Source organism: Eumetopias jubatus, unplaced genomic scaffold, assembly GCF_037043125.1.
Source record: "Eumetopias jubatus isolate StellerSeaLion01/CBP00866 unplaced genomic scaffold, mEumJub1_p1.0 scaffold_12, whole genome shotgun sequence".
Classification (NCBI taxonomy): Eukaryota; Metazoa; Chordata; class Mammalia; order Carnivora; family Otariidae; genus Eumetopias; species Eumetopias jubatus.
The window spans coordinates 5,716,565-5,729,296 of NW_028274818.1; the positions used below are offsets into that span (position 1 = coordinate 5,716,565).

The following is a 12,732-nucleotide window of genomic DNA, read 5'->3' on the forward strand; positions in this document are numbered from 1 at the left end:
AGCAATAAACATATTTGAAATAGGTGGTATTTTTCTGATGGGTTTGGTACTTAAAAACATAAAATGACACAGTGTCTCTGGATGTACACAAAATGGTTTATCTCTGAGTGGTGTGGGATTATGGAGAACTTTTCTAAACCATACATTTCTATAATGTTGTAGTTCTTTGCAGTGTTTTTATAATCTGAAAAAGCAAGTGATGTCTCTGGTTTATAATCTGAAAAAGTAAGTGATGTCTCTGGGAGGTCAGGGAGATCTGGGGATCATTACACAAATTCCAATCCAGATGTAATTAGAAGAGAGACTGTATTGGCTGCCCTGTTCTTTCAAAAAGGCCCTTTTCTGAACTGTTTTTACTCACAACACTTCTGACACCAAATGCATGTTCTTCCCATTAACAACAAATTTTCCAATTCTCCAGGCACCAACTGGGTGTCTCCAATTCAGTGCAGCACTGATACTCACTACTCAGAGTTAGTGCAGACCCCCACAGGTTAAGGGCACAGCCCCACAAGATGGCCCCCCACTTCAGTCTCTAGCCACGTTACCAGCTGTACTTCCTGACCCAGTAGCATTGAGAACCTGTTTTGTGTTGCTCTCTGTGTGAACTGTGGCGCTTCCAGAAATGAGGAGCCATGGCCCTTGCCCTCGAGGACTTCACCTCCCCCAGTTGCCCCATCCACACTTCAGACTTCACTCATCGCTTAGATGCAGGTGACCCTCAAATCTGTGTCTTTAAGCCAGAGCCCAGTTAGCTTTAGGCCTTTAGTCAGCTGCTTATTGCGTATCCTCACGTGCTGTTCCGTAGGTACCTCCAACTTAGTGGTACTCTCAATTGATCGGCATCATCCTCAGACAAATCAAAAGTGAAACTAAAAACGGCCTGCATTTCCTTCGTTCCCTGTGTGGGTGAAGGGCATTATCTAGTCAGCCCTTGTAAACCACCATCCTTGACTTACCTCATTTACCCCAAATCCCCAAATTTTCCAGATTTTCCATTCTTTATTCTCCCTGTTACTGTCTTCGGTCAAGCCCTCCCCTTCGTCCACGGGAGACTTGGAACTACCACAGCATCCTATTCAGACTGCCTGCCTCTACCGACTCCTCTCATCTGTCCCCCTGTTGCTGCCAAGTTGACCTTTTCAAAGGGTGTATCTGACCATATCGCTGTCCAGTTTAAAACTCTTAATGATTTAGCAGTCCCATTAGGGGTGGCGGTATTTGACCCAAGTAACCTTCCCTCCTTCTGGGGCCAGGGCAGGTCATCGTTTCTGTATATGATACAGCCTAAGAATCCTTCCCACTATAACACCTTTTTTTTTTTTTTTTTTAATTTCAGGTATACAGTATATTGATTTGACAACTGTATACATTACTCAGGGCTCAGGATAAGTGAAGTCGCCACCTGTCACCATATAGTGTCTTTACAATAGTCCCTATATTCAACTATATTCCCTATGCTGGACTTTTCATCTCTGATTTATTTACTTCATAACTGGAAGTTTGTACCTCTTAATCCCCTTCATGTATTTCACCTGTTCCCCCACCCACTTCCCCTCTGGCAACCATGAGTTTGTTCTCTGTATTGAAGAGTCCATTTGTTTGTTTGCTTTGTTTTTTAGATTCCACATATAAGTGAAATCATATGGTATTTGTCTTTTTCTTTTTAAGGTTTTGTTTTTGAGAGAGAATACGAGCACACGGGGTGGGGGGTGGGGCAGGGCAGAGGGAGAAGCAGATTCCCTGCTGAGCAGGGAGCCCAATGTGGGACTTGATCCCAGGACCCTGGGATCATGACCTGAGCCGAAGGCAGACACTTAACCGACTGAACCACCCAGGCACCTGGCATTCGTCTTTTTCTAGCTAACTTATTTCTTAGCATAATACACTCTTGGCCCATCCATGTTGTTGCAGATGGCGGATCTCATTCTTTTTTTTTTTTTTTTTTAAGATTTTATTTATTTATTTGACAGAGACACACAGCGAGAGAGGGAACACAAGCAGCGGGAGTGGGAGAGGGAGAAGCAGGCTTCCCACTGAGCAGGGAGCCCGATGCAGGGCTTGATCCCAGGACCCTGGGATCATGACCCGAGCTGAAGGCAGACGCTTAACGACTGAGCCACCCAGGCGCCCCCAGATCTCATTCTTCTTTATGCCTGAGTGATCTTCTACTGTGTACATATACCACATCTTTGTCCATACATCTACTGATGGACGCTTGGGCTGCTTCCATATCTTCCATTGTAAATAATGTTGCCATAAACATAGGCGATTAGTGTTTTTGTTATTGTTGTTATTTATTTTTAGTAATCTCTACACCCAACATGGGGCTTGAACTCACGACCCTGAGGTCAAGAGTCATGCTCCTCCGACTGAGCCAGCCAGGCGCCCTGCATTAGTGTTTTTGTTTTCTTTGGGTAAATATCCAGTAGTGGAATTACTGGGTTATATGGTATTTCTGTTTTTAATTTTTTGAGGAACCTCCGTACTGTTTCCCACAGTGTTTGTACCCATTTACATTCCCATCACCGGTGTGCAAGGGTTCTCTTTTCCCCACGTCCTTGCCGGCACTTGGTATTTCTTCTCTTTTGGATACTAGGCATTCTGACTGGTGTGAGGTGATACCTCATATTGGTTTTGATTTGCATTTCCCTGATGATTAATGATACTGTGCATCTTTTCATGTATGTGTTGGCCATCTATATGTCTTCCTAAAACACTTTAGATAGCCATTATTAATTGATGAGGGTTGGCACTGAGATGAACTGTGTTTGGCACCAGGATGAAATCTGTCCTCCTTGCCTGGCAGGATCAAGTTTAAAATCTGTAGTTTAGCATGTAAGGCCCTCCTCGATTGTGTCCTGCCACTCCGCACTTCTCTGCCCCCTCATCTCTTCTCTCAAAACTTAGCTTAAATACACCTCTGGGAAAAAGCTTTTCAGGATACTCTGCCCCTCCGACCAGATGGATTTCGATTGTTCTGTGTGTTCCTGAGCACCCCATGCACACATACGCCTTTGTTACGGTGCTAGTGCCCTCCAGCACCTTACCTTGGACTGTAGATTGATTTACTTAAGTGTCTCCCCTACTAAACCATAAGCTTCTTTTTTGTTTTAAATATTTATTTATTTGAGAGAAAGAGTGCATGAGATGGGGGAGGGTCAGAGGGAAAAGGAAGCTCCCTGCTGAGCGGGGAGCCTGATGTGGGGCTCAGTCCCGGGACTCCAGGATCATGACCCAAGCTGAAAGCAGACACTTAACCCACTGAGCCACCCAGCCATCCCTAATTCTGTCAACGTTTTGAGAAACTGCCAGATTGTTTTCCAAAGTGGCTGTACCATTTCACATTCCCACCAGCAATATGTGAGATCCTAATTTCTCTACATCCTTGCCAACACTTGTTATTATCTGTTTTTTTATATTTATGTTATTAAATATAAATTAGGGGCGCCTGGGTGGCTCAGTCATTAAGCGTCTGCCTTCAGCTCAGGTCATGATCTCAGGGTCCTGGGATCGAGCCCCGCATCGGGCTCCTCGCTCTGAGGGAGGCCTGCTTCTCCCTCCCCCACTCCCCCTGCTTGTGTTCCCTCTCTCGCTGTCTCTCTCTCTGTCAAATAAATAAAGTGTTAAAAATAAATTAATTAATTAAATATAATTCAGCTATATTTGAGGGGCATCTGGGTAGCTCAGTTGGTTAAGCGTCTGACTTCATTTTAGCTCAGGTCATGATCTCAGGAGTCCTGCATCGGGCTCCATGCTAGGCTTAAGATTCTCTCTCTCCTTCTCCCTCTGCCCCTCCCCCCCTGCTCACTTGCTCGCATAGTCTCTCTCTGTCTAGGGAAAAAAATTAAACACATTTGGTATTTATATAAATGTGTATATCTTATATAAATGCACATAATTTTATATTTATATATTATAACATCCTAGTAGGTGTGAAGTAGCATCTCATCGTGGTTTTTTTTTTTTTTTTTTAAGATTTTATTTATTAGAGAGGGAGAGCACAGAAGGAAAGCGAGAGGGAGAAGCAACTCCCCGCTGAGCAGAGAGCCTGATGCAGGACTTGATCCCAGGACCCTGGGAAAATGACCTGAGCCGAAGGCAGATGCTCAACTGACTCTGTCACCCGGGCTGTCTCTCATTGAGGTTTTGATTTGCATTTCCCTAACGGCTAATGGTGTTGAGCATCTTTTCGTATACTTATTGGCCATTTAATTATCTATGTTTGGAGAGATACCTATTTAGATCCTTTGTCCATTTTTAAATTGGGTTGTCTTTTTATTATTGAGTTGTAAGAGTCTTCAGTATATTCTGGATACGTGTCCCTTACAGACATATGATCTGCAAATATTTTCTGTCACTCTGTGTTGTCTTCTTACTTCTTTTTCCAATTTGAGGATCGTGGCCTACCATGGTACATTGGTTTCAGGTGTACGGCGTACTGGGTTAGCTCCTCAGTACAGTAGGCTGTGCTCAGCGCAGTTGCAGCCACCATCTGTCCGCACGCACCCTAGCACACTACCATTGACTGTGTTCCCTGTGCTGTGCCTTTTGTTCATCTTTTTACTTTCTTAATGACATTGTTTGTTTGCAGCACAAAAATTTTTAATTTTGATAAAATCCAATTTATTCTTTTGTTACGATGGTTTTGGCACCGTATCTAAGAAACCAGTGCCTAATATAGGGTCATGAAGATTGACTCCTGTGGTTTCTTCTCAGAGTTTTAATATTTTAGCTCTTACGTTCAGCTCTCCGATCCATTTTGCGTTACATTTTGTGTGTGTGTGGTAGAGATCTGAATGATTCTTTACCTTGGACTGGATATACTGTTTTTACTTTTTCTTACGGAGATGATAATGTAGGTGCAGTCAGAAGGTGACTTATAAAGTGGCAGGTGAAGTTTTTGTCGAGAGGAATGTTCGAAGGAGGAATAATAATGCTAACCTGTATGGCAAATTTAAGAGATTAGGGTCGGGTCCCAAGTAGCCTACCTCCCACTACAGACATGAACACTAGTTTAAATCTTCCCCATTTCACAATGGGTCAGAATTGTATGAGGTGCCAGGGCCTGTCAGAGAACCCAGTTTTATGTGTTTTAGTAGTGGTCGCAGGTGGACAGCTTTAATGGGCTTACTTGGTTTTCTCCTCAGGGGTCTCTCTCTTTGGCTTGTCGGCCCTGTTGATCCCTGGGAACTTTGAGTCTCATTTGGAACTTGTGAAGTCCCTGTGTCTGGGGCCATCACTGATCTACACGGCCAAGTTTGCACTTGTCTTCCCGCTCATGTATCACACCTGGAATGGGATCCGACACTTGGTAAGTTAATGGTTGGTTTATACATTTTCTGGGTGAAGGGAGTGTAGGGAAGTGTGGGGTTCTCTACTTCATTGCCGGGGTTTAGTGCTACTCCTAAAGTTAGTTGTCTGGACCTTTGCTCAGGGGCTCCTGGGGAGAGCTGAACTAGATCCGTGTGCACTCCTGGCAGCCCTGCTGGGGATCCCGCTGAGCTCTGGGTGTAGGCCTGGCAGGTACTTGCAGTGTCTTGGTGTGAACTGTTCTATTTTTAAGGGGGTGTGTTGCTAAAAGAGACCCCTGAAGCCAGGTCATCCCTCTGATGTGTCAGGCCCTATTCTAGACCTTGGGGTTTCAATTCTGAGCTAGATGGTTGCTGCTTTCAGTCTAACATTCCTGTCAACCCAGGGTGACAAGTTCAGTTGGAGTTGAATATGTTAACTTTAGTTATCTTGACATTGGATTGCATTAACTGCTTTTGGTTTTTGTTGAGCTCTTGGAGAAAATGAGGCCAACTTTAACAGTAACTGGATACCTAGGATCCCAGATTTTAATATTGGGGTTAGGAATCTTTTGATGGCCTGAAAACTGTCCATGCTTCCTCCTACATGACTTTTCTCCTTCTCTCGCTCTCTCTTTTTTAACTTTTGTTACTATTTTTTAGTTTATTTATTTGAGAGAGAGAGAGTGCATGCACATGTACTCAGGGCACACTCACGAGCCAGGGAAGAGCAGAGGGAGAGGGACAGGCAGACTCTGTACTGAGTGAGGAGCCCAACATGGGGCTCGATCCCAGCACCCTGAAATCTGACCTAAGCCGAAACCAAGAGTCGGACACTTAACTGATTGAGCCACCCAGGAGCCCCTCCTTCTCTCTCTCTCTCTTTTTTTTTAAGATTTTGTTTATCCATTAGAGAGAGAGCACATGCACAGGAGAGAGAGTGAGAGAGAGCAGAAGCAGGGATGGGGGAGAGGGAGAAGCAGGCTCCCCGCTGAGCAGGGAGCCCGAGGTGGGGCTCGATCCCAGGACCTCAGGATCACGACCTGAGCTGAAGGCAGATGCTTAACCACTGAGCCACCCAGGCACCACCTCCTTCTCTTTATATAATGGAATTAAAGCTTAATCATGCCTGCCCCAGGTCAGAGATGAGTCCCTCCTCCAGCATTTTAAGATTCCATGTTTTGTGGTCTCCCTACCCCTAGTATTGCTTTCTTTCCCAGGAAGACAATTATGACTCCATTCTTTCTTGTCTTCCAGTTCCTTCCTAACCTGAGCCATCTGTTGGATGGATACTCTTGCCTTAATCTGACCTTTAATAATTTCCACATCAGAATCTAGAGGCACACACTCTGGATTTCAGTCTGGTCCAATAGACAGTTTAATGGAATCAGAAAAGTGAGAGACTAAATGACCTATTAAGTGTATCTATCAACTGTTCCCTGGGGCAGTGTTAAGTTTGATTCACAATGAATTCACTTCGCTCCGGGAGGGGATAGAGAAGGAGGGCATTTCCATTAGACTTCTTATTCCACAGAACCAGTCTCTCTAATGAAAGTCAGCTGATCAGCTTCCTCTGTTCACATCCGGGCTCTAGCAGGGCTTACCATATATTTGGTTTTGTCTCAGTCTGTGGGGAAGGAAGGGGAAGAGGTTTTGTAAAATCTCAGAACTCAGTCAAGGTTTTTCTGCCCTGGTTCCTGCCTGTAATGGTAATCTCTTCGTTGAGAGAAGTGAGGAGCCTAAAGGCTTTTCTTACTCCTTAACTCTGCTTTTATTTTTTCTTGTAGCAAGTACTGGCTCTGAGTGTGGGACAGGATTTGATCTGTTCTCCATGACAGACAGTCATAGCTCTTGCCCTCTGAGCTTGATAGTTGCCTTTCCAGAAGATCTAATGGGGAGAGGGGAGTGGAATTGATAGAAGAGTGGGAAGTGACCAGATCTCTGGCCTTCTAGAGAGTACCCCCCATCACCACCCGCCAGTAGGACTCCATTTTTTTTGGTAAAACACTGTGCCTATATAAGCAAAACAGCTCTATGTGGGATTTGCTTGACTCCTAATCTGATCTAAGTAGAGCCTTGATTCTCTACCCCCCCCCACCCCCTCCCCCTCTGGTTCTCTCTAAATTTTCTCTTAAGTACTCCTGATTTAGTCTAACATTCAGAGTGTGGGTGTTTGTGTTATATCCGGGTAGTCAAGTATGGAAAGTGTAGAACCTAAAAATTCTACTTTTGCCCTAGGGGATCTTTTAGTGACTTAGAGTATAATAGGTTAGTATCCCTGGGGTACAGGAGAGGCTAGATCAGTGTTTTTAAAACCCTGGTTTTTGATGTAGTGGGTAGAAAACCAATTTAGTGGGTTATTACCAACACATCCAGAAATTTAGGGGCTCCTGGCTGGCTCAGTTGGTGGAGAGTGTGGCTTTTGATCTTGGGGTCGTGGGTTTAAGCCCCACATTGGGTGTAGAGCTTACTTTAAAAACAAAAAACAAAAAACCCCAGAAATTTAACAGCACATAATATATAGAATGCAGCATACATACTAATGGTAAATATTGCTTATTCTTTCATGAACTTTTGCTGTAAATGTACTGGCAAACAAAATTGAGAAGTAGTGTTCTAGATCCCAGAGGGTTTTTCAGAATTCTAGTTCTCTGACTGAATGTTACTTCTCAAAGGCAGGGGTGGGGGGAGGTGGTGGTGGTTCTGTGATTGACTGTATCTAAGAAACCATGTATCTTATATCCCTGTTGGAACTTCCCCATGTATGTTAATAAATTGTTTCAAAAGTCTTGCAGTTAAATGTTTACTAAATTTATTCGACCATGGAACTTTTCTCCCCCATGCAACACCTTTTAGCATTCTGAAGAACTAGTTTGTGGAGGAACACACTTTGGGAAACATTGATTTGGTTTTGTTCCATGAGGGAAAGTTTTATCTCTTTAGTCTGGAAGCTTTTGTATATAGGGGCTATACTTTGTATATATGCCTTTTCTGTCACTGGGACAAGTGGGTGGTAGGTACCACGTTGTGGGTTTGAGAAAGGCAGGGTCCAGGAGAAGTGCTTTTCCCTAGAACCACGCCAAGACCAGTTGCCTGTTCCATGAGGTGGAGCTCCTTTCTCAGAAAGGAGAGTACCCAGGGCCCTGATGGCTGAAATTCTTTCTTCTCTTTTTTTTCTTTTCTTTTTTCTGCAGATATGGGACCTAGGGAAAGGCCTGAAGATTCCCCAGCTGTACCAGTCGGGAGTGGCTGTCTTGGTTCTTACTGTGTTGTCCTCTGTAGGGCTGGCAGCCATGTGAAGACCTGAAGTTCCCAGCATTGTCTTCTCATAAATGGTTCACTGACCTGTCTTCCTGTTTGTCACTCTCTTCTCCAGCCAAGACAGAGTTCTCCCGATTTATTTAGACCCTTTTGTGCTTGCACATCCCCTCGGAGCTTAGTGACAGTAGAGTACCTCCTAGAACCCAAGCAGTGGAAGAGGGTCCGGTTTCCTCCCTTGTTTCGAAAGATGCAATGACTCAAAACTTCCCTTTTCCTGCCCCCAGCTTGCAGCCTTCTCTGGGCCTGGAAGCCCTCATTCTCTCTCCATATTGGGCCTTGATTTGTGCTGATGGTCAGCTTTTGGCTCCTTCTTCCCAAGACAGTGGAAACAGTGGAGGCTCTGTGGCCTCTGCTGTGGGGCTTTGGGTGCCGTTGCCTGTGGGTTGCTAGCTTAAAGGACAGTTGTGTTCATTGGTCAGAGCCCAGGGTCTTCCCACACAGTATGACTAAAAGAAGAGGGATGGGGGTGGAGGGGAATTAGCCTGTCGCAGCTAGCTGGAGATGAAGAGGGTCAGTTGACTCTGAAAGCAGGTGTTTTGGGGAGAAGATATATAGCTTTTAATGCAAAAGGAAGATCCAGAAGATTACAGTGAACCTATTGAGGGTTATTCCCCCCCCCCTGCATTTCTGGAAAAACAAGCCTCTTTTCTAATCCAAATTCATGTGACATCTGTTTCTGAAACTGAATTAAAATACTCATTTTGTCTTTGACTGAAATCTAGAGAAACCAAGAGAATGGCAGTTGGGGAGGATCCAATTTCCTCCCTCTCCCTCTGGTCTCAGGCATTTACATCCCCCAATCTGACCTTTCTTGGGAGGGAATCAGCTTGTCCTGCGGCTGACAGTTGGAACAGTGTTTAGGGAATCAAATGCAAGTAGCCAGAGATCGACTATCATGCAGAAGCCTCGGAGAAGGAAGGAGCAAGAGAAAGGAGGTTAAGCATGTGGAAGCTTTGCATTATCACAGGCTCCAGAATTCCACTGAGAACTGCTCATAAACCTCAGGGTACAATTCAGCAAATGATGATCCAGTAAGGGAGCCAGAGGACCAGTGGAGGTGGCAGCTAAGGGATGATGAGCTAAGTATGTAGACTGGTAGAGAAAGGAGAGTAGAGATAAGAGAGGAAAAATTTGTAATGTAACGGGAAAGCTTGCTGCTTTTATTTATTTTTTAAAGATTTCATTTATTTGACAGAGAGAGACACAGTGAGAGAGGGAACACAAGCAGAGGGAGTGGGAGAGGGAGAAGCAGGCTCCTTGCTGAGCAGAGAGCCTGATGCGGGGCTCGATCCGAGGACCCTGGGATCATGACCTGAGCCGAAGGCAGACGCTTAACGACTGAGCCACCCAGGTGCCCCAAGCTTGCCGCTTTTAAAATCCACATGGGCCAGCCTCTTGAATCTCTAACTCCCTTGGCAGGAGTGCTGTTTTGATAGTTTTTGGAAATGCAAGGGTAGCAGATCTATCTTGTCGGAGTTGCTGGCCAGCCCGTTAAAGCAGCGGGTGGGAGAGGAGGAGCGGTGACTGTAATTGGCAGCAGCTGGACAGGACGACCTGCTGCCTCCACAGTCTTCCTCTTGGCTCCCAAGTGGTCTTCTCCTTTACGTGACGATCACTTCTCCTTTCTTGCTGGGCTAGCCCTGGGAAGGCTTTGTAGCCTTCCTCCAGCTTAAACCCCATGTCCTCTGTACTTGTCCTTGGGGTGGGGGCAAGGGTTCATGAGGGAACACTTTGGCATTGGAGCTGGGAGGGGTTTGGCAAGGGCATTACACCGAACAGCCATCGGCAGGAAGCCCACAGAATAGGAGAATGATAAGCAGATGTTGGAAGCTGGGAAGTGGATAGGGAACTTCTTACCCCTTTTTGATTGGGGTCGGGGTACAGTAGTCCTCGTGTTTGTTATTCTGCCCTAAATTTCTACGTACCATCTCTCTCTTTTTCTTCTCTGACTTCCAGTCACTGCTGTGTTTTCACTTTGCAAACTGTGTATGTACTTTTGCTTGAGTTTTACTTTTATAACTCTCTCTAGTTTGTCTTCCCCGTGTGTTCTGTCGTCAGACGTGAAGTCGTAGACAAGGATAATGTCTTCTACTCTGGCTTCCCTTCCCTTTTCTTCCTCCATCTTCTCCAGATATGCATATGCATTCTCTACCAAACAATCGTATTTCTGACTTAGAAGTAGTTGTGCATGCTCAGGATGAAAAATGAGGGGCTGGAGGTGAGAGACTGGTTCTTTGAGGTTTCTTTCTTTTTTTTTTTTTTTAAGATTTTATTTATTTATTTGACAGAGAGAGACACAGTGAGAGAGGGAACACAAGCAGGGGGAGTGGAAGAGGGAGAAGCAGGCCTCCCGCGGAGCAGGGAGCCCGATGCAGGGCTCGGTCCCAGGACCCCGGGACCATGACCTGAGCCAAAGGCAGACGCTTAACGACTGAACCACCCAGGCGCCCCTGAGGTTTCTTTTGCTACAGTTCAGACCAGCTTCCTCTTGGTCACTTTTGGAGGATAGCTGACTCAATCCTTGTAAAAATGTGTTCCACCTCAAGCCACTGCCGGGTTCTTTTTCCTACTCTATTTCCCCCAACCCGCCTCCTAGTCATGGGTTACAAGAGACAGCCATACCAGGAGGAAAAAAACATCCAAATCAGTAATAGATTCAACAAATGATGTTTATTTTCCAAGTTTGCCTTTATTCCCACCCTATAATTCCCCTTTCTACGTCCCTCACTGGGGGTCCTGCTTACATCACTCAGTCTCTAGACAAGTTTTCTCAGTGTGGTCCCTTGGTGCCTCTGGAATTCCAGGTTTGTATTTCTGGACCGCAGCTGAATTAGGACCTGCCCAGTGTTCTAGCATGCATGGGCTCCCTGGTGGGCTCTTGAGAGAGTTGGCTGGGCTTTGGGGGACCTGGAGTGTGACCTGCAGAGGGGTGTGAGCTTTGGGGTTGGTCTGGGGAATTGAGATTTACAGCTGGGGAGCTGGGAATTATGGTTGAACTCGAGGCTTGTTGTACAGTTTTTGTGGTAAGCTTCCCGAGTTTTCTCTGACCGTCTGGATCATGAGGCTGCTGGGCAGAATGGGAGAGACAGTCATGTTTCTGGTCAGGCCTAGATCATTCCCAATCCATCTTAGAATTCTCACTCCCTTTCTCCCTATACCATGGACAAAAGGTCAGATCAGATCAGTTTGTACTGTGAGGGGAATATGTCCTTAGCACATCTCTTTAGGTGTGAGAAGACACGACTAGATAGGATAAGACAGAGTTGGTTAAAGGTTCCCCCTGCTGGGATAGTGGTGGTATAACAGGCATTTTTTAAGGTTGAAAAGAAATGCAGGTAATAGGATTTGAGGCTAGGTGGGAGGAATAGATACCTTGCCTAAGATTTCAGGACGCAGCCCATTGGAGGCCTTGAGCAAATCAGGATTTTTCTGTATCCATTTGGTGAGGGAGGCAGCACCAGCAATTGTACGGGAGGTCAGGGTCACCCGAGCAGGGGGTATCTTCAGAGGCATTTGCCAGGTACCCATGAAAGATCCCCAAGGACTTGCCTAAAAGGAAGAAGACGAGGTTCTTCAACAGGCTTCTCCCAGGACTGCTGGCCTATTGGCAGGTCTGTTGTCTTCCTTCCACCCTTCACCCTTGGGATGCATGGTAATGAAATCAGACTGAAAGCACAGTCTCCCAGTCTCCCCACTCATCCTTTACCCCCTTTTCATTTAGGTTACCCTGATTTTTTCATCACATTAACTCTCATGGCTTAACTTAAATTCCATGTCCTTAGGCTAGTCTAGCAGAGTACTCACTGCGTAAGTGTCATCGTGCGAAGGCGTTCATTCGTCAGTTTAAGGCGTTCCGGGTGCTAAGTACAGCTCTATCGTGTTGGATAAACTGGCTCGAAGTTTGGGGGCAGTCATGTTGCAGTGGGAATTAGATTGAACTTTAATTTCCAGATAGTGGCCGTGCTAGATTGCAAACCTCCCATCTCGGTTATTCCGGTCCCGTGCCCCAGTTCTTCACCTTCCTCACTAGGAGTGGGGATCAGTATCTCACCTTGGAACGGGGCACCGACGGCAACAGATGACCGCGATCATTGACGATAATCTGAGTGTAGCCTTCATG

The 12,732-nt window shown here is 45.6% G+C and overlaps 1 protein-coding gene across 1 annotated transcript in view; it reads left to right on the plus strand.

Annotated features, from left to right (window-relative positions):
• Nucleotides 1–9,329, plus strand: part of SDHC (succinate dehydrogenase complex subunit C) — a 33,966-nt gene extending 24,637 nt beyond the window's left edge. Inside the window, exons 5-6 of the mRNA XM_028090972.1 lie at nucleotides 5,151–5,314; nucleotides 8,486–9,329. Coding sequence (XP_027946773.1) covers nucleotides 5,151–5,314; nucleotides 8,486–8,590 — 269 coding nt within the window. The 3' untranslated portion in view covers nucleotides 8,591–9,329. The remainder of the gene's footprint in view (nucleotides 1–5,150; nucleotides 5,315–8,485) is intronic.
• Nucleotides 9,330–12,732: the final 3,403 nt, after the last annotated feature.